Source organism: Lithobates pipiens, unplaced genomic scaffold, assembly GCF_037356315.1.
Source record: "Lithobates pipiens isolate NorthernLeopardFrog02 unplaced genomic scaffold, aLitPip1_a1.2 Scaffold_1, whole genome shotgun sequence".
In the NCBI taxonomy this organism is placed as follows: Eukaryota; Metazoa; Chordata; class Amphibia; order Anura; family Ranidae; genus Lithobates; species Lithobates pipiens.
Genome location: NW_027507685.1, coordinates 41963865 through 41990895, shown reverse-complemented (window position 1 = coordinate 41990895; position 27031 = coordinate 41963865). Strand labels below are relative to the sequence as shown.

The following is a 27031-nucleotide window of genomic DNA, read 5'->3' as shown; positions in this document are numbered from 1 at the left end:
GGCTCTAAAACTGCTATACAGTCAAAGTGCTGCCAGAAGGGGCAGGCTAAAAGAAAGCATAAGGACCATCCAGGGCAGAATGGGGAGTGTGGTGAGCTGACATGCCCGCCAAGATGCTATGCCAAGTTGCATATCAGGCGGCAGTAAAACACAACGGCAGATGTGTTCACTCAAGTGAAAACTGACTGGGTGGATGTCTAGTCACTAAGGCTCAGGTACTAAGCTAATTAAACAGCTGAGTCTGTTTAAAGGTTACCTCCTGCCTCAAAAGACAGCAGGCCAAAAAGCATTCAACAGATTGGCCAGATGTGTCTTCATGATAGCAGAGGAGGCAAGATCCCCTCTGTAAAGCCCAACTCTTACTGCAGAGGCAGTTGGCCAAGCCAAGTAATCTTCATCAGACCAGCCAGAAGTGCCAGTCTGCCAACGGATGATGCGATAGCCATCGCAAAAACATGGAAACAGCAGTGGAAATGAAGATTTATACTACCATTAAGGATTATGGTATGGCCTGTGTTGGAGTGCACTTCAGTAGACAAGGCTATTTGGTTCTCCGCAGACAAGTTGAACAAGTTGGCAAACTTGGCCAGTAATACGCCTCGGTGGTGTTTGGGTCCATGAGTGACATTAGACTGACCAGTGGGGCAGTGTAAACACTATGGAGGTAGCAGGCTGTTCATCTTACTATTCTGTGGGGTTAGTTAAGCCATATGTCGTATCCCACGGATGGCATATATCTCTTCTAAGTCGATTGGAATATGATTTAAGATGGAATCGGAGACTAATCCCTTAGGCTAGTCACCTAGGCCCAGAACAAATAGTTGGTGGCAGGGCCTGAGAAAAGCTAGAGAAAGATTGGAAGATCCATGATCGTCTTTAATCGCCTAAGCTAAAGTCTGATCCTCTCGAGGAGCAGCAAAGTTCCTTTTCACTCAAATGTGCCCAGTAGGTGTTATATTACAGAGATGTAATGCAAAGTTGGGCAGAAGACTCAGGATCAGTGAAGCCTGTGCAGCACTTGTCTTTGTGTTGTGACCTGTCTGCAACAAAACCTTGGGACAACAACGGAAGATTCCAGGTGTGCTGGCAAGTTGCACTTGGTGCAGTAAGGAAGTCAATAGAATCTCTTCCCACGCTTTCAACTCCTCTAATTCCCACTATGGTTCCTTAGAGCAATCAAGGCTTTAAGCAAATGTTACCAAATCTTGTCCAACTGAAACAATTGGTCCATTGTTGTCAGTCAGAAAGCAGAGTCAGGCAGGATGTGTAACAAAGGATCAAGATCCAAAACGTCATATGGAGTCATTGAGAACAATCACTCAAAACTATTGGATAAAACCGCTATAGTTCTCTAGATCTAGCTGATGTGTACATGCGCACTTTGCTATGCCCAGTCTTCTGAGAATTTCACTTCAGACTCGTTTAGCAACCATTGACCTTTCCACATTTTCCAGAACATTGCTTCCAGTAGTGTCTGTCTTGCAGAAGCAAGGGCTTCAGGTTCTTCATGTGGGCAACAGATGCGGGTGGCTCAACATCCTCTAGGTCCTAAAAAATCCTGATTCAGAGGGAAGGCCAATTAATTGCATCATAATAATGACATTTTAGACGTTCAGGAGAATACTGTAGAATTGCCTCCACATAAGTCCTAATACTGTCACCCTTCGTGCGGGCAAGTCCTTGCTCTATCCCATCTATTTGTATCCCATGGTCTCAAATGGTCAAGAAGATTAAGAACACCATAAACTGGCCTTCTAAGGTAATGAAAGATTTTGCTTCTTATTTCCAGGGAAGATTACCCCACATATGAGACTAGTCCCATCGAGGGTGGCTAAGGATAGTTAATCTTATCAACTTTCATAAACTTCCAAACGTAGCAATCATTAAAGTCTATTCACCTCGGTGACCTGCTGAAGTCAACGACATAAGCCAGTAGAAGACGAAGTGTCTAACAGCAGGGGTACAGTGATTTCCAAGTAAGGAAGTCATTTGGGCAACACAGCCTAGGAGGCCTCATGTATGCTCCAACCGGCTATAGGTAATTTCCTATTGTCATGGCATCTCCTATTCAGGTTTGCCAATGGTAAAACCTGTCCCATCTCATCGCTCTGTGTTCTAGTGTCTCAGAACTTCCTGTCAGATACGGTAAAATACGAAGCCTTGGATGTCAAGGGTGGTCAATAGGAAAAATGTTCCCCTTAAAAGTGGGCTCAGAATGCCACCCTTAGAGAAAGCTAAAAATATATTTTGTGTCATGCTGCTGGCTTTGCGAAGAGATGCTGAACCTTGTTCAAAAAGGTAGTTCTTCAGCCACAGCTCAAGGAACCCTTAGCAACCTCTGAAGGAACTCCAGGGGTCCACTGAAACCTGGTTGAGAATGGCTGCCCTATACCAACAAGCAGTTCAATGAATCTCAACCTGGCAGTGAACTCAATGGTCAGGAATGGAAGTCATTCCTGCAAGAGTAGCTTCCCAAAAGTGGAAGCAGTGGATCTACTAACATCAAGCTGAGTCAGCAGGTTAGCCTGTATAGCCACCAGACTCGTGATCTCTAAGCCCCTCATCAGGATCATAGTGCATGGTTGGGCAGGTTGAAAAAAGGACACAAGTCCATCTAGTTCAACCAGGATCCATAGTCATACAGCTGGGATAGGGGCAATGATCTGGTGGCTTTACAGGCCATGGTGTCCTCAAAGTACAGTCTTTGGCCCAAGTTCCTCCTATTTTAGTCTTCCTGAGATCTCAGACCTTGTACAGCAGAGCCAAGTGTATCCAAATTCAGCCATGTTACATCTAGCAAATGGGAGACCAAGTTAGAAAGGCTCACTGTGGGATCTCGCCTTCCTTATTTGAAGCCTTGTGGAAGCCGGAGGATCCTGCGGCAAACTCCAGCTATACTAGAACATGGAAAATCTTCCAGAATTTCAGGATGAATCCTCTGCTCCCGACTGCAACTAGGGTCATTCTTCTGAACAAGACTACCTCAATAGGTTCAGTGACACCAAAGCAGTATTTCTTAAGAATATCACGTCTTTGAGAACTCTTTCAGATATCCAAGCGTCGAGCAGTAAAGTACCTTATTGCTACTATGATCAAACAAAATGGCTCTGATTTCTTCTTCACCAGCACCAGACAAAGGTCTGCATCTTTGCTTCTGGGTCAAGACATCACCCTTCCGGCATTTCCAAACTAAGATGTCAAGCGTCACCACAAGCTGGAGTAAGGGACTCTATGTGGAAGAAATACATGGAAGTAGTCCTTCTCTAGAAGGTCAGACAGTGGCCTCTTCAGGCCTGGCAGTATCAGAAGAAGACTTACACTGTCCACTAAGACAATAGCATTATCTCAGGTCAGAGTAGCCTAAAGAGCTTAAAGAAGGAAGATACATTCATCAATCTAGCGCAGAACTCACTTTATCAGATGGATGTGCTCAAGAGCAAAATTCAGAGGTCCAGAATTTTATAGGATATCAACCAGGTTCATATACTACAAACCATTTTTTTTTGCCTATTGCAAAGTCAATCAGGCAACATTGGAAGCAAGTAAATCGACTTCAGTTCTAGTTTGATGATATGTTGATTCAAACGCTTCAGCATGGCCCTCCCTTAGGTTTTGTGGGTGTGCTACATCCCATTCGTGTATGCTGTCAGGCTTTGTGTCAGGAAAACTGAAAATTTTATACTTACCTGACGGTAATTTTCCTTTCCTGATGCAAAGCATGACAGCATACAGGTCCCTCCCTTGTGCGTTTCGCATTTGAGTATAGTTACAAGAATACCGCCTAGGGGGAGGCGACTTATTTAAATATAGTATAACCAGTCCTGATTGGGTGGGAGATGGAGCCTATCCCATTTGTGTATGCTGTCATGTTTTGCATCAGGAAAGGAAAATTACCGTCAGGTAAGTATAAAATTTTCCGTTTTGTTGCAGATTCCTACTTTTTGTTATTTTGGTTTGTTTGTCTGTGTCTATGTGCAGTGAATCTGTATGGGAGTGGTTTTGTAATTATCAATCAGCTGCTGGACCTGCATGGCTTTAATTCTATTGTATGTAGAAGAATACGTATCGGCCTAAAATGAGGAAAATAAATGTTTTTTTAATATATTTTTGGGGGATAGTTATTATAGCAAAATGTAAAAAATAACGCATTTTTTTTCAAAATCGTCGCTCTTTTTTTGTTTATAGCGCAAAAAAGAAAAACGCAGAGGTGATCAAATACCACCAAAAGAAAGCTCTACTTGTGGGAAAAAAAGGACAACAATTTTGTTTGGGAGCCACGTTGCACGACCGCGCAATTGTCAGTTAAAGCAACGCAGTGCCGAATCTCAAAAAGTGCTCTAGTCAGGAAGGGGGTAAATTCTTCCGGGGCTGAAGTGGTTGAAGAAATTTCCCTTACAAAATGAAAATCACTTTCGGGTAGGATGGGAAATACAATATAGTGTCTAGAATAATCATAAGTGACGATAATGGACCTCATACAGTAATTGATATACGTTTAATTAATTCAATAAATATGATACAGATTAATATAGCATGATTGATACAACATATCATAATAGAATTAATAACATAGAAGACAGTGTATCATATGATAAAATCAATATCAGCAGGACATCCAGAATAGTCACAGAACAACAAAAACATATTGTATAAAATAAATTGATGACTCATCCAAAATAAAACCCATGGTATAGACATGGTTGCTGTGACATGGCATCAAATACAAAAGCTCTACACGTTTCGTGGATTTGTATCCACTCATCAGGAGCAGCTAACGGGGGATACCTAAAATGGATAATAAATCAATAATTAATGTTCATAAATTAACGCAGGAAGAGGGAACAGCAACTACAGTCCTAGCACTCTTACATGTGGGTATGAAATAGATTTGTAGAGGAGCATAGATAATAAAAATGTTGATGATGAGAGGCGCCGGGGGTGAAAGAATCACCCACCCGGGAGCTGAGGTGGTGATACAGCGGCATCAGGGCATAGCCAACCAGGGAACAGAGAAGTGCAAAAGTGCATATGCGAAGTCCCCCTGCCAATGTCGTAGTAGTCAGTGAGAGCCCCAACGGGATACTAAAATAGATAATAATATATATAATAAGCGGTTGGATGTTATAGAGGGACTATAGGAAGAGAGGGTGAAATAGTAAAGGGTGAGTGTGTGAAGGGGTGAAGGAGCTAATAGATATCACCTGGGTGCAGAAAAGAATTCAAATGAGGCAATAAGTATAAAAAAGTACCAAGAACACCAATAGCAGCACATTAAGCAGTGATTACCTAGGCTTAGTGAAGGTATGTGAGGGAATTGAAATGGAGGTGCCACTAGGGGCATAAATATGAAGTCCCTGGATGCTGGAAAGGAAACCAGCCTGGCCGCCAGCGGTCACCCACTGTCACGCTATGCCGTGCACTGCGAGAGGAGGCGACCACACACAGGCGACTACACGCCTATATGTACGCCCAAACCTCAGTGATGTCACATGTAGCCACGCCCCCGACCGGAGCACACTTAACCCATACACTGCCCCCTAGTGGTTAACCCTTTCACTGCCAGTGTCATTTACACAGGAATCAGTGCATTTGTATAGCACTGATTGCTGTATAAATAACAATGGTCCCAAAAATGTGTCAAAAATGTCCGATGTGCCTGCCATAATGTCACAGTCACAATAAAAACCGCTGATCGCCGTCATTACTAGTAAAAAAAAAAAAATTATAAAAATGCCATAAAACTTTCCCCTATTTTGTAAACACTATAAGTTTTGCGCAAACTAATCAATAACAAAACAAATACAAAACAAAAGTATGTAGAAGAATACGTATCGGCCTAAAATTAGGAAAATAAATGTTTTTTTAATATATTTTTGGGGGATATTTATTATAGCAAAATGTAAAAAATAACGCATTTTTTTTCAAAATCGTCGCTCTTTTTTTGTTTATAGCGCAAAAAATAAAAACGCAGAGGTGATCAAATACCACCAAAAGAAAGCTCTGTTTGTGGGAAAAAAAGGACAACAATTTTGTTTGGGAGCCACGTTGCACGACCGCGCAATTGTCAGTTAAAGCAACGCAGTGCCGAATCTCAAAAAGTGCTCTGGTCAGGAAGGGGGTAAATTCTTCCGGGGCTGAAGTGGTTGAAGAAATTTCCCTTACAAAATGAAAATCACTTTGTAAAATGAGCATGCCCTCTTTGGTTATGTTTTTTTTTTCACACTTGTAGAGCATTGTTTTCACATTGCTGTAAGTACAAGTTAGGCTCTGTAGAAAATAAATTACAGCTTATTGTCACATACGTCTCACAAGAGTTATGTGAATATTCAATTGTTCAATCAAATGTGCTGCAAAGCAATACATATTAGTACATAACATAAACATGCTTTATGCCTGTGCTTTAAATGCACTGCAAAGATGCATACAGTATGGGCCCTTACACATTTTGTTATAAAAGGACACTGTTAATGGTGATAACGTTGTATTTAATGTTGTTGCCTATTTTCATTAGTGTGATGGGATAGTGGTATTATGATTATTATTATTTTTATTATTCAGGATTTATATAGCACCAGCAGTTTGCACAGCCCTTTACAATATAACAAAAAAAAGTTTAAACTGAAGTGCCACACCACTGCTAAGAGTTTCAGAGACTATTTTATTCTGATAAAGTCAGAAGTACAATCAAAAAGGATGCCAATGCATTTTGGGAGCCCAAAAGCGCCCCTTCATCAGGGCTAGGAAGAACATAAGAACATCTTCATATCAATTTAATACCAATACAATATCCCTTCTTCAGAGTAATATTTAAAACCAAATAGTCAATAGTATTGGAAGTGTCAAAATTAACAGATAATGGATATTGAGACGATCTTAGGTTCTTTCTGGCACTGATGAAGGGGGTGCTTCTGGAACCCCAAAACATGTTGGCTACTTTTTGTATTGTACCCCTGACTTTTATCAGAATAAAGTTATAGCTAGACTTCTTAGCAGTGGTGTAGTGCTTTAATTTAAATTCTTGCTACATTGCGCAACAAGCCAAGGAGACTGCGGTGATCCTTTGAGGTGTAGAAGCTGCCTGCCCAGGAAACAAATCATTTACATTAACCCTAATAATTTAAAGTGGTAGTAAACCGGCGACAATTTTTTATTTATTTTTTAACCTGCAAAGTAAAGCCATAATATGCATAAGTATTGCATACTATCACATTATGTGACATTTACCTTAGAATGAAGCCCTTCCAGCAACGAGTTGTCACCGCTGACACGGCTTCCATCTTTATCTGTCTTCTTTCCAGGTTCGTGGACGTCATACATGTGTGTGGGAGATGGCGTTAACAGCAGAGGACACTGAAGGAACAGCCTGGGTGCCTATTCCTTCAGAGTGCATGCGTCAGTGATGTTACTGGCTGCATGCACACAAAATATCTCCTAAATGGCGCACTTTTGGAGATGTTTACATTACCTATAGGTAAGTCTTATTATAGGCTTACCTATGGGTAAAAGTCATGTATTGGAGTTTACTCCCACTCTAAGATAACATTTCCAGTGAGATAAACCTATGGTCCAGAACTATTTTTCTACTTTCCTCAACTTTACAATATAAAGGGAGACCATATCATTCTAATACAATCCAAGAGGGTTAAGAAGGCCCTGCCCATGGGAGCTTACACTCTAATAAATATTGTTTATGTCAATTATCCAATAAAGAATATTTTGTAATTCTTTTATAAGCAGGCTTCAAACAATTGTCGTTAGTAGCCTTATCATGGCCTCCAATTTCAGTGAAAAGCAACCACTACAAGTGCTGCTTTCTCATACAACAGAAATAGCAAGACAAGAATCTTGTGGAGAGTGGTATGAAGATAAATACTATATGTATCTGCGTATAATAATGTAGCCTGATTAGTGCCCATCTGCAGCCTTGATGCAGCCTGATCTGTGCCCATCTACAGCTTCAGTGCAGCCTGATCTGTGCCCATCTGCAGTTTAATCAGTGCCCATCTGCAGCCTAATCATCAGTGCCCATCTGCAGCCTTGCTCCTGACTGCCGTCTAATCAGTGCCCATCTGCAGCCTAATCACTGCCCATCTGCAGCATTGCTCCTCACTGCAGCCTGATTAGTGCCCATCTGCAACATTGCTCCTCACTGTAGCCTGATTAGTGCCCATCTGCAGCATTTCTAATCACTGCAGCCTTGCCGAAATAGACAGAGCCGGAGCCGTCCAGGGGGCAGGACTGAGAATGACTGTGAGCAGAGCTGAGTACACAGGAGATCTGACTCTGTCTATTTTGGTGGCGCTCATCCCCTCCTTCCCCTCGGTGGCAGCCTATATTGGCGTATAACACGCGCACACAATTTTCCCCCTTTTTTAAGGGGGAAAAATTGTGATTTATACGCCAATAAATACAGTATGTACTTCCAAAAAACAGTGCAAAGAAGGGATATGGAGTATCAAGTGGTAAGCTGACAAAACATGCTTAGAGTCATCATCACAATGTTGGCTGGTGTGAACTAGCCCACTGCTACTTTTTACACATTTGATCACTGAGTTCGACTTTCTTGCTTTTGCTATTACTTTCTATGGCCTCCCCCAAGTTTCTTAGTTTGGATAGGGTGGCGTTGGAATTCCATTTCTCAGTGCTATACTACTTTTTATATCACATTTTTTTAAATGGTCGGCTGCACCCGATAAATGACATCAATGACATATATGAAATGGGAAACTGAGAGCCTGACAGAGACACCATTTAAAGCTTGTCACTGCACTTCTAAAAACCGCAAGATAAATATTTGTTGAACTTTGGATTGAAGTCTAAATATAACAGTGTAACAAAATATTTTATTTTTGGATTTTTTGTGTTTGAAGAACTAGAAAAAGAAAAGTATGACATACTGTGAGCAGTATTTGCAGTGTTTGTCGCTCCCAAATCCCATATATATATATATATATATATATATATATATATATATATATATATATATATATATATATATATATATATATATATATATATAAATACTGTATATATTTTTTCCCTCAATACAGTTAAAAAACATGCTGAATGCACATGGCGATTCTTAACCTGTCCTTTATTTCCATTTTACTTTGTGTAGTGCGTGTCTCACTCTATAACCTGCAAATCTTGCCAAGCTGGCCAGAACAATGTACAAAGGCTTTCCAGCTTCACTTATGCCGCGTACACACGTAGCAGACTATCCGGCGGACTGTCTGCCGGACTTTCCGAACGAGCTACTTGCCCACACACGGCACTTTTTCAGCAGACTAATACAGCGTACTAAGTCCGCCGGACTATCCGCTGTACTTTTGAAATGAACGGACTCACCCACACACACGGAGGAAAGTCCGCTCATTTTGAGCGCGTCTCCAGGTAGCCGGGGCCAGCAAAGGAGGCGTCGCTGGCTCCATCACCTGGTATGGACTTAAAGGGGAATCCCTACGCCGAAAAATCAGGGTGGGGGGTGGGGTCCCCCCCAGGTCCATATCAGACCCTTATCCAACCACGCTACCCGGCCAGGAAAGGGGGTGGGGACGAACGAGCGCCCCCCACCCCAAAGCACCTTGTCCCCCATGTTGATGAGGACAAGGGCCTCTTCCCGACAACCCTGGCCGTTGGTTGTCGGGGTCTGCGGGTAGGGGGCTTATCGGAATCCATGGGCCCCCTTTGATAAGGGGGCCCCTGGATCCCGGCCCCCCACCCTATGTGAATGAGTATGGGGTACAATGTACCCCTACCCATTCAACTGTGAAAAAAAAGTAAAAAAAAAAAAACACACAAGGGTTAAAATAGTTTATTGCACAGCTCTGGGGGTCTTCTTCCGTCTTCGGGGGTCTTCTTGCCAGACTCCTCCACTATCTTCTGCTCTTTTGCTAGCTCTTTCACTAGCGGAGGAGCCCGGCTTTCTTCTTTGCCGCCGCCGCCCTCTTTTTCCGACTTCGAGGGTCTTGTCCCCCTCTTCGGTTCTTCTTGCCGGGCCACCGCGCCTTCTTCTAGCTCTTTTACAAGCGGTGGCCCTGTCTTCTGTCGCTGTCTTCTGGCCTTCTGTTCTTCTCTTCTGTTCTTCTCTTCTGGAGATGTTGCCTCGTCGCTCTCTCCGGTCACAATGACAGGGGTGCGGCGACTTATATAGGGACATCACCGGATGATGTCCCCACCCATTATGATGTCACAGTCCCAGAGGATGCTGGGACTGTGACATCATAATGGGCGGGAACATCATCCGGTGATGTCCCTATATAAGTCGCCGCACGCCACGTCCTTGTCATTGTTGAGGGCACGCGGCCTGGTACGGCTCGGGGGGGGGGGGGGGCGCTCGCTCGTCCCCACCCTCTTTCCTGGCCGGCCGGGTAGCGTGCTCGGATAAGGGTCTGATATGGACCTGGGGGGACCCCCACGCCAATTTTTCAGCGTAGGGATTCCCCTTTAAGTCCATACCAGGTGACGGGGCCAGCGACGCCTCCTTCGCTGGCCCCGGCTACCTGGAGACGCGCTCAAAATGAGCGGACTTTTCTCCGAGTGGGAAAAGTCCGTTCGTTTCAAAAGCACGGCGGACTGGCACACACACGGCCGGATTTGTCCGCCGAAATGCGAGTCTGGCGGACAGATTGGAGTGCAAAAATACTTTCTTAGTCCGCCTGACGTTTTTTACCTAAAAGTCCGGCAGACTAAGAGTATTTTTGCACTCCAATCTGTCCGCCGGACTCGCATTTCGGCGGACAATCCGGCCGTGTGCGTGCCAGTCCGCCGTACTTTTGAAATGAACGGACTTTTCCCACCCACACACGGCGGGTTTGTCCGGCGGACTTTTCCACCGGATTGTTTGATCGTGTGTACGAGGCATTAGGGAAAAAGTTGCCTGTCATGTCTGGGCTTGTTCCACCCCCCTCCTTCTTCCTGTATTCACTGACTTGAGTTAATGTAATATGAGCTGACACACACAGAGCTCTGGATTCAGTGGCCTCTCTTGTGCCCCTATTGGCTGGAAAAGGAAACCCAATTAAGAGCACAGTTACAACAGCCAATGGAGGTGATTGCTCTGAACTGCAGAGAAAGCAGCAATGGATTCTGGGACATGCAGTTCCCACACAAAACGGCTCCATAGACTGGTATACAGGGAGAACTACAAACCCCATGATGCTTTGCTGACAGGAAAGTAAAAGACTCCATTTTGTGTCCTGAGAAAAGTCAGTCAGTCATGAGGCAGTGAAGAGACCAGACCCAAGAGAGAGGTCCTGTCTCTCAAATGATTTCCCTGCACTAGTCAGACCTCCACCGCAAGTTGGGACGTCCAGCCTGAGAGAGGTGGACCCCAGGTGATTATTGAGGCTCATCTCTATCAACGGTGAACTGTTCCAGAGTGCGGGTACTGGTCAGGTCCCCATGAAAGCCTGCCTGTTCCAGGACATTCGCTTGGGCCCTCATCGCAGGATTTGGTGAGAGGGCATTTCTGTCCATCTGCAGGAAACCGACATACAGAAAGAGTTATTTGAACACTGTATACCATCAGTGCTGGTAGTCATCTTGCTAACTCTTGTAGTACTACAGGGATAAAGGATAAAGCTATCCATTTCTGGGACATTGTATACAGAAACCAGCGTTCCTCTCACCCGGGGGACAGGACGGCACGAGAAGCAGTTAACCTTCTAATGCCGCGTACACACGATCGAATTGCCTGATGTACTTAGTCTGGCAAACAATCCGGCGGATAGTCCGGCGGACTTTCTACCGAACGGACTTGGCCACACACGGACACACGGAAAGTCCGGCGTTTGCTAGCGCGAATATGTACAGCACGTACGACAGGACTAGAAAAAGGAAGTTCAATAGCCAGTAGCCAATAGCTTCCTTTTCGTACTTGCTTCTGAGCATGCGTCATTCTTAGTCCGCTGGACTAGCATACTCACGAACGTATTGTCCGCTGAAACCCAAGTCCAGCCGGACTTTACACTGAGAAAGTCCGCTGAAGCCCACACACGATTGGATTGTCCAGTGAAATGTGTTTCGGCGGACAAAGTACGTCGGACAATTTGATCATGTGTACGCGGCATTAGGAGGAGTCGAACATCCCTCCCATACCTGTCCGGTACTTAATATATTGTTTATCTCTGGCAATAGAATAGTGCACTAGACGTACTTTATAAATGTAAGTACCCTGCAATAGGATTTGTTTGCTTTGTTCAATAAAGTGTTTTAACTTTATTACACTATCAAGCGCTTCTTATTTTTGCATAATACAGAGGTATTCCAGTGATGAGCCCAGGATGCAGTTTCTCCTTTCTGAGCCCAGATGAGGTTCAAATGCGTGTTTAGACTGAACTTAATTGCAAGGTTGCACAGTCCAATGTGAGCGTTCACTACCGAGGGGATCACTGAAGGGAGAACACCTTGGCACATTTGATTACCTACCAAGCGGTTTTGGATTCCATGGACTGCTCAGCACATTTATTATAGGCACAGCAGGACACTTTGTTTGCACATGAGCACTTTGATATTTGATTTTTCACTATATTCTTTACGGACTTTTTATGAATTTTGTGAATTTTATGTTTTTTTCAGACGAGCACTATATATTTATTGTGCATCTGAGTTTTTTACTCCCTTGATTTTTATACTGTCACTTCACTTATTGATTATTATTTGTGTGTTTATGCTATTTATATATGCATTTGGTACTCATATTATTGGGTGTGTATTGCATATTATTTAGCCCAGCGCTATTTTCATATTTATTAATTATATTCAGATTTTAGCTGCTGTATTATATATTGATTGATTACCTTTTATTTTTGATTTACACAATGAGTTACTCATCACAGTTATATATATATATATATATATATAACAGCTTATAGACCTCTGGGTCTGCCTTCCAACCAGATAGGGATCGTTCCTTAGAATTGCTGTAATATACAGACACACAGGACAGACTGAAGATTATGATAAATTGTTGATTGACGCGATAACTCAAATGGCAATGAAGGGAGAGGTTTTGATTATGGGTGACTTCAACGTGCCTGACATTAACTGGATTTCTCAAACTGCTATTACAAGCAGGAGCAGGGATGTAATGGAAGCACTGAATGAGGTTTCTCTAAACCACTTAGTAAAAAGCCCAACACGAGGTGATCGTATTCTAGACCTAGTACTGACAAATGGGGATTGACTGTCTGATGATGAGGTGGGAGAAAATGTGGGTTCTAGTGATTACCAATGTCTTTGGCTTGATATTAAAACAAGAACTGAAAAACTATATACAAAAACAAAAGGTTTAATTTTCGAAAGAACAAATTTTGCTGAAATGGGGAAAATTCTAAAAATAAATTGAAAGGTTGGAGTAAAACGAAAGGAGCAAGTAATCAGCAGACTTTGTTAAAGTCTACCATCCTAGAGGCAACTAGATTATATGTCAGGCAAGATAGTAAAAATAAATGAAAAAAAAACAATATGGTTCACTAAAAAGGTAAGTAGGATAGTAAAGGAAAAAAGCATATAAAACATTCAAGGAAACAAGAGGTTTAGCTGACTAAGTAGAAGAGTATAAAAATAGACAGAGGCTAAACACACTATAAGTACTGCCAAACCTTTAAATACATCAGAGGGGAGGATAAGGTTCAGGAGGGCAGTTTTTTCAGTATGAAACCAAAATCAAAAACATGGGGACATGACCTCAAACTAACTGGAGGAAAGTTCAAAACTAATTTTAGAAAGTATTATTTTACTAAAAGGGTAGTTGATGCTTGGAATACATTTCCGGCAGAGTTATTGAGATAGTCAACAGTAAATGGCTTTATGCTTGGGACAAACAGATCTATACTCAAAAAAGTTATATACAAAAAAGTTAACTAAAAAAAAAAAAATAATAAAAAAAAGGGCAGCCTCAATAAACTACTCTGTCTTTTTTCCGCCATAATATTTCTTTGTTTCTATGTAGATTAAGTAACTGAAATATATAATATTTTGAATATCTGTATAGGCAGTACAGTGGCTTAGTGGTTAGCACGTCTGCCTGGCAGTGTTATGCCCTGTACACACAGTCGGACATTCCGATGACAAAATCTGTCTAATTTTTTTACGACGGATTTTAGCTAAAACTTGTCTTGCATACACACAGTCGCACAAAGTTGTCAGAAAATCCGATCGTTCAGAACGGGGTGACGTAGAATGCGTACGACGGGACTGTAAAGAGGGCAGTAGCCAATAGCTTTTATCTCATAATTTATTCTGAGCATGCGTTGCACTTTGTCTGTCGGAATTGTCTACACACGATCGGAATTTAAACAATCGGATTTTGTTGTCGGAAAATTTTAGATCCAGCTCTCAAACTTTGTGTGGCGGAAATTCCGACATAAAATGTCAGATGGAGCCCACACACCACACACGATTGGATTTTCCGTCAACAAGATCCGATCGCACATTTTCTATCGGAAAGTCCGACCGTGTGTACAGGGCATAAAAGTCCTTTATTTGAATTTCAGCAGTGCCACTACCTGCTTGGAGTTTGAAGGTTCTTTCTGTGCTTGATTGAGTTTCTTTCCACACGCCTGTGTAAGTTTGCCCTAGTATGGGTATGTGGCTCCTTGTGGGCAGGGACTGATGTGAATGTGCAATTAATAGGTAAACTGTCAGCGCAAAATAAATACCTGACAAAAATAAATGTCTGGCTAAGACAGTGCAAGAAAAAAAAAAATGTTTTGCTGTTGCCTAAAATAAATATACATCTTTAATTTTATAGTATTTTATGTAAAAAATAAAATAAAAATACACTTAACATATTTGACACCCATCAGCATTAAGAGTTCATTAATTAAAGACAGACAACGTGTACTAGATTACTAGATTGTCAGGAAATGGGAATAGGATTCTAGGGCAGTTGCTGAGGCTGCTCCCTTGGTGTCCACATCCAAAAATGTTTGTTATAAGGACTATTGCGGTACTAGATAGAAAATACACAGAAGACTTTATTATTAAAAAAAATTACAAATAATTTAATAAAGGCAAAAAATTAAATCCATCAAAACCTCCATATTGCTAAAATCATATATACTGCAGTTTAACAAACTACCGACGGGTGACCCCGTAAGGTTTCTGTTGAAGAGGGGTATAGAAACATTTCCTCTTCCGGTTTCGAGGCGAGCCGCTTCTTCAGGAGGATAGTCTACAGAATAAATAAAAATATTTACAAATAATCAAATAGCAGCGAATCATATAATGACATAACAGAAGATTTACAATAATTTAAATAGTGAGGGGATCAGCTCACCCACGAAAGAGGAAGCAGTAGATCACAGGACTCATCAATTTCCTCCCATAGGTGGGGGATTGTAAAGGACTCTTCAAATTTAAACAGATATATATGATATGAGAGTTATGGTAAGATGAGACACTAACCTATACACACCTAAAGAGTGATATATAGGTGAAAAGAGATGAAAAATAGACACTGTGCATAAGGGCTACAGAAAGAGCCTATGAAAAAGGGGTGCTTAATTGTGCATCCTAATATTTTCTAAACATACAAAGATTACGAAAGAACCTAACCAAGTTAGAAAGAAAAGGAATAAGAGATAAGAAATCTGTGGAAAAAGTAGAACCACCACAGAGAATAGTGGGAAAATTATATAAGTGAAATAAGAGTGAAGCTGAAAGCCAAACATACCGTTTTGGCCGTATTATCCAGTGTACACCACCCATGTTCATAGAAGGAGATCAAACAAGGCAACACCATAGTAGCCAAAGAATACAAATGTAATAGTGTGCAGGGCAAGTATCGCCTACTATATATATAATACACTCACCAAAGAGAGGAACTTTAGAAGTCACCTAATTAGTAAATAGAGTCCACCTGTGTGTAATTTATTCTTAGTATAAATACAGCTGTTCTGTGAAACCCTCAGATGTTTTTTAGAGAACCTTTGTGAACAAACAGCATCATGAAGGCCAAAGAACACACCAGACAGGTCAGGGATAAAGTTGTGGAGAAGTTTAAAGCAGGGTTGGGGTTTAAAAAAGTATCCCAAGCTTTGAACATCTCATGAAGCACTGTTCAATCCAACATCCAAAGATGGAAAGAGTATGGCACAACTGTAAACCTACCAAGACATGGCTGTCCACCTACACTGACAGTTCAGGCAAAGAGAGTATTAATCAGAGAAGTAGCCAAGAGGCCTTGCCCTCCCCACCCGAAAGCACCTTGTCCCCATGTTGATGAGGACAAAGGTGTCTTCCCCACAACCCTAGGTTTTGGTTGTGAGGGTACGCGGGCTAGGGGCTTATCAGAATCTGGAAGCCCCCAGATCCCGCCCCTCCAATGTGAATGAGTATGGGGTGGGCATTGTGAATGATAAAGGATTTACATTGAGGGACAGTGTCGCCTCAGGCAGTGCCTGAGTGGCCCAATGGTCATTCCGCCCCTGACTGCTCCTGTCCACTTGAGAGTTTTGGTTGTTTCCATCCACCTTTAAATGTTTCAGCAACTCCTGTTGCATTTTCCATATATTAAAAAAATTCAATACATGAACGAATGTGTGCAGATCCAAGAGCTTAGAATCTGATATTTTATCAGTAGGTTTTCTGGAGAGATAAAAGTAACTGTGTTTTAACCAGCATCTACCAAAAACAGAAATACCAGTTTTAAATGGACTGACCCTTTAATACACTTCAGGCATAAATATAGCTGGATAAATTAGGACTTCCATTGCACTTAAACTAAGAATTCAAACTGAATGTATTTTAAGTGATCAAACTGACTGTCAGTCTTGAAATACCAATTTTACACTTGAAAAATAATCATTGAACTAGAGCTTTTTGACAGCAATCATTCTGTCAGATTCCATTTTACCAAAAAGTATGTTAATGTAATTTGTCTAATTCATTAACTACCTCTGAATTCCCAAGCCCATTAATATATTTCTGCTAAAATAGTTGAAAGTCTCCTTTATGCCTTTGCGTACTCAAATACATGTGACACATTTGTATTGCTTGGTAGCAGCAATAGGTTTAGCGTGTAGAATATGTTGTATTTCTCAGAAAGAGTTAACCTCATACTACTCGGAGATTACATATCACACATATAGCTGCACTCTTGTTCTGTGATAACAATGTATACATATTTTATTTTGTACATATATGTATATTTAAAATATGCATATTATATTCTGTATACAATTTATGGTGAGTTTATCTTTTTGGATTTACCAGGATTTTCACATGTTCACCAGAAACATGATGGTCCAAATTCTATCTTTAGCAGACTATTGTTTTCAGTCCAAATATGGGCAGAAGGTTGACTTAAATGCCTTTGTAAACAGAGAATGTACTTTAATTAGGGATAAGACTTTCAGTTAACGTAAGCATGGTTCCTGCAAGAATCATATTATTACCTATAGTACAATTCAAATTTAAAATACTGCACATACAGGAAAATGTACAACAATAGAGACAAAAACACAGTCAGCATGTTATTGTTCATTAGCAAAATTATGTATGTATTTGTTTAGGTAGCTACAACTTTTACCCTGTACACTCTAGATAAAGCGACTGTAAAGGGGGAAAAAAAAGTCTATACTTACTATAAGGGAATACTTATTAAGGTTACCAAAAGATATACGGTACTAGGTTAAAGGTCTAAGATAATATGCTTAGGCGTGCATTTCACTAAGTTCAGAATTAAGATGCAAGATGTTGACATATTAGGATGCATCTGTCTGCGGTAAGAGGTACAAAGCTAAGATAGGACTGGTTACGCAAGAATATGGTCAGTCAGCAGATGTTGAAATGACGAAATAACTATCAGAAGACTGTATTTCACCTTTGACTTAGATAATGTCATGAGTTTAAGAAAAATGTCGATGTATGTATGAATTACCTGATTGGTTAAACCACAGGGCTGTCCTTCAGCTCAAACTAAATAAAACTGTTGTGTGTGCTTCAATAGGCACATTCATTATTCACGTACAATAGTGTGTATGTGTAATGTTTTGTCCACCGGTGAAAGGGACCTCCGCCCTTCAATCCTAGCCTAGGCTACCAGGGGTTACTTACAGAAGACGAGCAACCTAACAGTTTTGGTACCAGCAAAGTGGGGTTCGTCTCGTCTTGCGACAGGTAAGTCACTTTACTCTTTTTTACCTGATTGGTGAATGGTGTAAACACTTACTCTGTCCGGGCGGCCGCTACGAACTTAGTTTAAAATTAAAAGAAGTAACTGTGCCTTCGCGGTGGACTAGGCTGGTCCCTCGGGAGGTTAAAAGGGCTCGCAAGGAATTTATAGGTTTAGGGGAGTCCGACTAGGTTGGTCTGACTTAAAACTATTGGTGATAGTATTTTTAACACGGGAAGTAGTAGATTACGCCCGTGACAAAGGGATTGGTGGAGTGGACGCCCATTTGAAAAAAATTTTTTTTTTAAAAAGTGCACTATAAATTGATAAATGTATTGCAATACGGTTATTTCATGTCTTAAAGTATATTAAGAATATGTCTGTTTCTCTCTAGGTACACGTGTAAGTATATAGAGTATAAGTTTTAATATAGAGTATAAGGAAAATAATTGTTGTTGTTTAAATGAGTGCAGAATATGAGGAGCCCTCTTGTAGTGACATAGCATCCGCCTGCCCCCATTGCACGTTAGGTCTACTCTTCCTAAGAATAGATGACAAGTGGATTTTACTGACCACCAGACCAGGGGGGTTCTCTTGCAGACTTGGTGTAAGAGGGGTATATCCCGCCACCAGGAAAAATTTACCCTTCATCGTATATTAAGGGTAAATCTTCATAGTTTTATATAAGTCCATCTGCCCCAAAAAAGATCAGGGATCCTACTCCCAGACCAGAGACCGGATTGTTGGACAAACCGGGTGTTATCACCTGTGTCCTGCCACTAGACACACACTGCCCAGACTACTAGATGGGGAATACTGCAGCAACCCAAGCTATGGCCACCCCATCACCCTATGAATTTGTCAGTAATATGATCCCTGGCCCCCAGGTAGAACCATTTTGGACACAAGTCCGAGAAAGGTGTCAGCAATTGGGGATACATGACCCAGGGCCATATGGTCCTTGTACTGAGGAAGACTGGCAGGAAGTAAGTAAAATATGCCAAATCCACGAGATGCAGGTACCTTTCTGGCAAAATATAGTGCAGGCACAGGGCTTGACAAAGATGACATAAAAAGTATTCTTAGCATTGTAGACCCAGACAGCCCAGAAGTAGCCCCTGTAGACAACCTATGGACAACCCATATTCAGACCAATAAGGATTGGATATCCTTTTGGAAAGGCATGGGAGGTCATTGGTCCAAATTATACAAAGGATCATCTGCACTCCAAGAACTGATCCTAGCCAAGCAGGGACCTAAAGAGAAATTCTATGATTACTGTACCAGAGTATACTCCCTATGGAAAGCTGTAGATGGGGTCACACCACAATTATTTACTACTACCATCATGTCGGGAGGCGATCCCAAAGTGACGCACTTGCTCAAATTCACAAACCCCAAATGGGCAGAGCAAGCACCAGATGAATTCATGAAGGACGCTAGGTCCAGAGAGACTTCAGGAGTCTTTGAACAAAAAGGGGGAATTTTCCCCTCCTTGACACAAACACAAACCCTAGTCACACCTGAAACCTCATCCTCACCACCGCACCTCATGACCATGCAGCCCTACCCACCTGACCAAGGATGTTTTAATTGTGGGGAACAGGGACATTGGAAATCACAGTGCCCATATAGACAGAGGGCGAGCTATCCAAGGGGCAGAGGAAGGGGGTACAATGCTACTAATCGCCCCCCCCCTCACACTACAAGGTACCCCCAATATCCGCCACCTCCCCAAACACCATCTCAAAACCATGGGCTTGCACAGCCACCCTACACCCCAACCTCTAACAGACCTCCCCCTCGAATCCCTATGCAGTGGCCGTCTACCCGACAAACACACCCCCAATAGAGATGCCTAGAGTATGTTCCTTCCCTCAGTCTGGTGTGCCACAACCTATCATGGAAGAGTCTACCACAAGTTATATTACGCGTAGACAACCACATAGTGTGTTTCCTGCTTGATTCAGGTGCCACTTTTAGCTCATTAAATGATGAGAGGTATGACACACCACTGTGTACTGAGGGACACTCTATTGGAATAAATGGGACATCGGTCACTCATTCCGTCACCCCGCCTTTACCAGTCTCTACCCCGGAGGGACTAGAGCTATGTATGCAGAGTTTCGCTGTCCTGACTTCCTGTCCAGTGTCCCTCATGGGCAGAGATTTACTATCCCAGTTGAACATTACCATTAAGTTTGACAAAGACGGCTCCCTCACTGCAAGTTCCCCTCTTTGTGACTTACACAGCCCAAAAAGACATGCACACAGGAGTTTCTTTCTGATGATACCTTCCTCCCTTGACCATCACACGATTTGGGCAGAAAACAAAGGTAGTGTGGGCTTTATTAATTGCACACCATATGCACCCCAAATGCGATCAGATGCAGGGATACAATATCAAAAACAGTATCCCCTACCCCCAGAGAAAGTCCAAGGCATCTCCCCTCAAATTAATGATTACATATCAAAAGGTATCCTGAGACCGATCATCAGTCCCTGGAACACGCCCATTTACCCCGTAAAAAAGGCCAGTGGGGAGTGGAGACTTGTACAAGACCTCAGAGCAGTAAACAAACAAGTGATTCCCCTCCCACCCCTAGTCTCAGACATCACTTTTATTTCCTCATGCATACCGGCAGACTCTCTATGCTACACAGTAATTGATTTAGCGAATGCTTTCTTTAGCATTCCCATTGCGGAGGAAGCCCAACCTATGTTTGCTTTCTCCTGGGCCGGGGGCCAGTTAACCTGGACGCGTTTAGTGCAAGGGTATGTAGACAGTCCAGCCGCCTTCTCTATGGTACTCAACGAGACTGTCAAGTCTTGGACATCTGAGCGAGGGTCGGTACTGATACAGTATGTGGACGACTTGCTCCTGTGCAGTCGAACTGCTGAAGACTGTGCGGTCGATTCAACATCACTGTTGGGACACTTAGCCCGAGCTGGACACCTCGCCTCCAGGAAGAAGGTGCAATGGTGCCAGTCCCAGGTTGAATACTTAGGTTGTATCCTTAGAGAAGGAACAAGGCTGGTGTCACCTAAACGTGCCGCAGCCCTACAAGCTCTCAGTCCGCCAAAAGACAAGGCCGCCCTACTCTCATTTTTGGGTGCAATTGTATATTGCCGCCAATGGATCCCTGACTGTTCTCATTATGATAGTATCCTAAGAGAGGCTACTGGCTCGACAGCCCCTAAATTAATAGATTGGACTGAAGACAGACTACAAGCTTTTCAAGCTCTATTAAACAGTCTGTCAAATGCTCCCGCCCTGGGATTGGTAGACTATGGTAAAGCTTTTCAGCTGTACTGTGTAGTTTCAGGAAGCTCTTTTGCCGCCGTGCTAACACAACAGCATGGAACAGGCTACCGCCCTGTCTCCTACCTATCTAAAAAACTCCCCCTTCAGGTTCAAGGCATGCCATCATGCCTTCAGAATTTAGCCGCCTGTGCTATGGCCGTACAAGATGCCAACAAGATGGTCTTGGGACACCCGATGACACTTTACACCACACATTCTGTCACCCACCTCATACAGAACATGAACACCCAACACATGACCTCACAAAGACTCAGCGGATATGAGATTTCCCTCATGAACACAGACAATCTGTCTCTCAAATATGTTCCCGCCAACAACCCTGCCGTCCGTCTCTTGCACTCCATGTTACGCCTACCACAAGACCCAGACCAGTTTCATGACTGTATAACACGAGTGGAGTCTATCACATCACCAAGACCAGACCTCACCGACGTACCGATTACCAATGCAGACGATGTTTTTGTGGACGGTAGTTGCTCCCGTCCCTCTGATTCCACCTTCCAAACAGGATATGCAATAGTCCAGTTGCCAAACAAGGTATTAGAAGCCAAACCACTGCCCCCCTCTTCGGCTCAGGTGGCTGAACTGGAAGCCCTCACCAGGGCCTGCATTTTATTTACAGATAAGAAGGTGAACATTTACACTGACAGTAGATATGCATTTGGGGTGGTGCATGATTTTGGTGTGATATGGGCCAATAGAGGTTTTAAAACCGCAGACAACAAAATAATTGGCAACTCCACACAGATTAGTGCTCTCCTCCAAGCCATTCTTCTTCCAAAAAAGGTAGCCATAATTAAAGTAAAGGCACACTCCTCTGACAGCAGTCGTGTTTCAAAAGGGAATGCTCTTGCTGACAGAGAAGCTAAAAGAGCTGCTGCCTTTTCCCCTAACCCACCTGCCCCCACAACAATGTTTTTCAAGGAACACTTCGCAGCACCTAACTTTAAAACTGTCATAGCACAGATGCAATCAATGGCCACAGAAGATGATGTCCATTTTTGGACAAAGGAAGGATTGACCAAAGACCCTGAAGGTCTTTGGTCAAAAGAGGGGAAGATCCACATGCAAGAACAAAACTATCACCCTTTGAGGTCCTCATGGGAATCCCCGCAAACATAGAATTACCCCCATTAGACCAAGACACTGATATTGACATTTATTCCCAACAGGAAATGTACGTGAAAAACCTGGTAAGTATGCTTCATGAAATGAACGAACAAGTTTCTGTCACCTTTTTTCCCTCTTCCCACAGAACCAACGCATCCCTTCATCCCTGGGGATAAAGTGCTGATCAAACAATTAGCACAAAGAAAGAGTATCGGACCGGCTTTCTCAGGACCATGGAAGGTGGAAAAGGTATCCAGGACCGCAGTGTTAACAGACCTAGGAAACACCTGGATCCACGCCAGCCGTCTTAAAAAGTGTCCCCAGCTTCCCTCGACTCCAGAGCCCCTGGCAGTGACAGAGAGCAGCAACTCCCAAGAACAAGATCTACAAGAAGTTCAGAGAGGCATAGAACAAATTTCCCTGGAAGATCCCACACCCCCTCAAAAGGACAAAACAGAGCCAACAACTGCCGGGATGAGAAACGAAGAAGAAGAACAGAACTCTTAGATAACAAATAATCAGAACTTTAAAAAAAACAAAGATGCTTTCTCCATCAGTGTCAGGGAAGGCCTTGTGCCTCTTATGCTGTATTACCCTAGTAGTGTTCCTACCAACCTGGTTGATAGCTAACTGTATATATCATCCAGAAGACTTAGGTCTATTAAAAGGGATATGTGGACCACCTAAGATGAATAATACCCCCGGCCAAAGACATAGTAGAAGTATTGTACCCGTTAATGAGTCACCTAAGGGACTGACTAACAAGATGTTACTACTAAAATTCAAATATAGCTATGCTCAAAAATCTGGTTTTGAGAAATGCTGGATTTGCAGCAAGCTACATCCCAGTACAGCTAGAATCCCTCTCATGGCAGTCCCCTTGAATTTTACCCCCCTCCTTAATGGAACACCCCCTATCGTCCTAACGAATGTTACTAGGACCCTTCCAAATAAAACCCTCACTTTCCAAATTATAGGTAGAAGCCACTTCCCAGACTGGTGTTTCCGACTGGGAAACACCACAGATGGAGCCGAGGTTTGCAAACAAGCAAAACTTAACATTTCAATGACATCATTTAACAGTCCTTCTTTCTTCCATACTTCAGATCCCACCCTAAATGCCACCTTTTTAGACTTTCTTAGCTCCAGTACCAAGACTACAATACACCAATTAATGTCAATACTGGTGCTCTCTGGCCTTTCTGATACTCTTAGGAACGTGTTCCATAAACGACCCCTAGCTCTAGGAAATACCATATATATATGCTGCGGCAAACTCTGTCACCCCTGGATCCCAACCAAACCTCAGGGGTGGTGTTACCTTGCAGCCCTGGTTCCTATCATGGGGGTATTAGGGGATAACAAGGGAAGTCACCTCCTTGAAGCCAGCATGCATCCTAGATATCCCCTTAGACACCGTAATAAACGAGAATTGTTTTTAGAAAAAGATATGGCCTGGGCATGGTTCCCTTCCTGGACAGGGTGGGGAATTGACCTAATGAAAAGATTAAATAATTACACTGGCATAATTGATGAGATTCTGGAGGAAAATTCTGATGACATAACCAAACTAAATCTAGAAACTAGGGCAATTAGGAAGCAACTAGAACTACATGAGTTGGCCATAGAAAGTATGAGTGCAGCCCTTACTGGCCTCTGTGAGACTACTGAGGATTATGAGTGCTGTACCTGGATTCATAATACCAGCATCGAAGTCCCAGACTACTATGACGTTATTGCCCAACACAGGGAAGAGGTAAATAAACTACAGAAAGAGGCAAGGAACATAGGAAAAAACTGGGATCCCTTCTCGAGCAGTTTTAGTTTTGGGGGATTAATATCTTGGCTCCGAAATGCTGCCATGACAATTGTCACTGTGATTCTCTTCATTCTATTTTTATATGCCTGTTATAAGATAATCAAATGTTTATGTAAAAAGGGAAACACGGTCGCTCCGAAGGATCTGAAACTCACTTCCATTGTTAAGGATCCAACGGTATGGTATAGAAACCAAGAGCACAAGGGTTCGGAGTATGAAGCCTGTGCTATTAAATTAGAAAAGGAATGATCATTATGTAAATCACAGAATGATCAAAGGAAGGATTATAAGGGAATACTTATTAAGGTTACCAAAAGATATACGGTACTAGGTTAAAGGTCTAAGATAATATGCTTAGGCGTGCATTTCACTAAGTTCAGAATTAAGATGCAAGATGTTGACATATTAGGATGCATCTGTCTGCGGTAAGAGGTACAAAGCTAAGATAGGACTGGTTACGCAAGAATATGGTCAGTCAGCAGATGTTGAAATGACGAAATAACTATCAGAAGACTGTATTTCACCTTTGACTTAGATAATGTCATGAGTTTAAGAAAAATGTCGATGTATGTATGAATTACCTGATTGGTTAAACCACAGGGCTGTCCTTCAGCTCAAACTAAATAAAACTGTTGTGTGTGCTTCAATAGGCACATTCATTATTCACGTACAATAGTGTGTATGTGTAATGTTTTGTCCACCGGTGAAAGGGACCTCCGCCCTTCAATCCTAGCCTAGGCTACCAGGGGTTACTTACAGAAGACGAGCAACCTAACACTTACAACCCAAGGAATGGTTCATCACCCCACTTCAAAGTCCTTGTTGGCCTGGCTGTTGAAGCCCAGTTTCTGAGAAATAGACATCACTCTCATGAATTTTTTCCTATGCTCCTGAAAGCTAGGTAACCCACTTAGCTCTTCCATCTCACTCCTTTGAATGGTGCAAGGCACGCCAAGCCTCTGCTTCTTGGGTCCCCCACCTTCATGCCTTCTTTGAATGGTGCAAGGCACTTCAAACCTCCTCTTCTCTGGTCCCCCACTGGAATTCCTGACTCCTCTTCTCTGTCCAGAGCCCCCATGGGAAGCCGCACTCATGCATGCATGCTCCTGAGCCCTGCTGCTGCGTCTATTGACATAAACAGTAGGACTTGGCCCCGCCCCGTTCCCTCATCGCTGGCTTTGATTGACAGCATGGGAGCCAATGGCTCCCAATGCCCCAGCAAATGCAGCGAGACCTGGAAGTGTGGAGAGAGAAGAGCTGCAGACGTGCACAGTGTTGGATCGAATGAGGGCTTGGGGAAGTAAAAAGGGGGGCATGAGGGGAATGTTTAGGCTTTAGAACTACTTTAAACAGGTTGTAAACCTCTATTGGTAAATTGTACCTATAGTTAAGCCTATAATAAGGCTTACCTATATGTACTCTAAATATCTCCTAAACGTGGGCTGTTTAGGAGATATTTGTTATACACTGCTCCAATTATGTCATTGGTGCATGCGCTGTGAAGAAGCGGTGGCCCATGACATTTCTTCAATAGCGCATGTGCAGGAGTGATATCACACAACTCTGACCAGTCACAGAGCCGGAGTCCACTGTCCCAGAAAGGAAGAAGGACGAACGTGGATGCAGTCTGCAGCAGGGACAGCGCGGGCAAGATCGCAGGTAAGTGTCACATAATGTGCTAGTATGCAATGCATACTAGCGCATTATGCTTTTACTTTACTGGGGAATAAAAAGGAAGTAAAACCATCAGGGTTTACTTCCTCTTTAAGGCTTGCTCAGCATAGAGGTGAAGAAATGCATCAAAAAGAATGCTGGGTGGAGTGTCCTCACTAGTGCTGAAACAATAAAGTTGCCTTTATGCCTAATGGATTAGCAGTGCACAGTTTTCTATTATGGTACATGGACTAGTTTAGAAGGAGCGGATCCTGGAGACGTGAACACCCACACCTAAGGTGGACATCAACAAACCTTTGAGCAGTGCTGGGGATACTCCAAGTATTACTTATTTTTAGAGCTTTGCAGGTAAAATCCAGATTATGGCTACCACTGTTACGGATGGAAAAAAAAAAAATTAAGATGACATTTGTATTGTTCTAACAATAAAACAATTAAGATTCCCCTATTAATTTTAGTAGATACCATTAAAAGTAAAGCCACAGCTAGTGTTATAACAGACCCAATTACTCGAGCATACTGTTCCTTTCATGCTGTGGCACTTCCTTGCCCCCCGAAAACACTTTCTCCCTCAGTCTAGCAATTAACTGCTTGAACAGTATAATAAGGAAGCAATTAAGAGGTGACAGAGAAAAATTAACACTCCGTTTCACATTAAAGGTCAAGTGAGTATCCTTGCCATTGTGAGCAAAATGTGTCTTTGAAAACCTGTAGTTTGTATGTATTTTTCTTTTGAATCAGAAGCCAGCTCCAGGTTTTTTTTTTTGTCTAGCATCCCAATTTGAAAATGGATGATAACTAATTGGATGCTGTCTGCTAAAATAAGCTGTATTAATTGCAGTTTGTTCTCTAGTAAGTGTCAAGGAAAACAAAATCTGTGTAATGTGTAGGCACAAAAGTAAGCAACTTCAATTTAAACATGCAGACTGTGTACTGTAGCAAATAAAACTGTGCTGGATGCATTGTTACCATGGCAGAGGCC

The 27031-nt window shown here is 42.5% G+C and overlaps 1 protein-coding gene across 1 annotated transcript; it reads left to right on the top strand.

Moving 5' to 3' along the window:
- The first annotated feature begins 17589 nt into the window (after positions 1-17589).
- Positions 17590-25048, top strand: LOC143991194 (uncharacterized). The gene is made up of 2 exons (XM_077490409.1): positions 17590-18126; positions 22702-25048. The coding sequence occupies exon 2, from the start codon at positions 23098-23100 to the stop codon at positions 24622-24624; it is 1527 nt and encodes a 508-aa protein (XP_077346535.1). The 5' UTR covers positions 17590-18126; positions 22702-23097; the 3' UTR covers positions 24625-25048.
- Positions 25049-27031: the final 1983 nt, after the last annotated feature.

Coding starts and splice junctions, on each gene's coding strand:
- LOC143991194 (XM_077490409.1), top strand. CDS start 23,098: ATGCTTTCTCCATCAGTGTCAGGGAAGGCCTTGTGCCTCTTATGCTGT.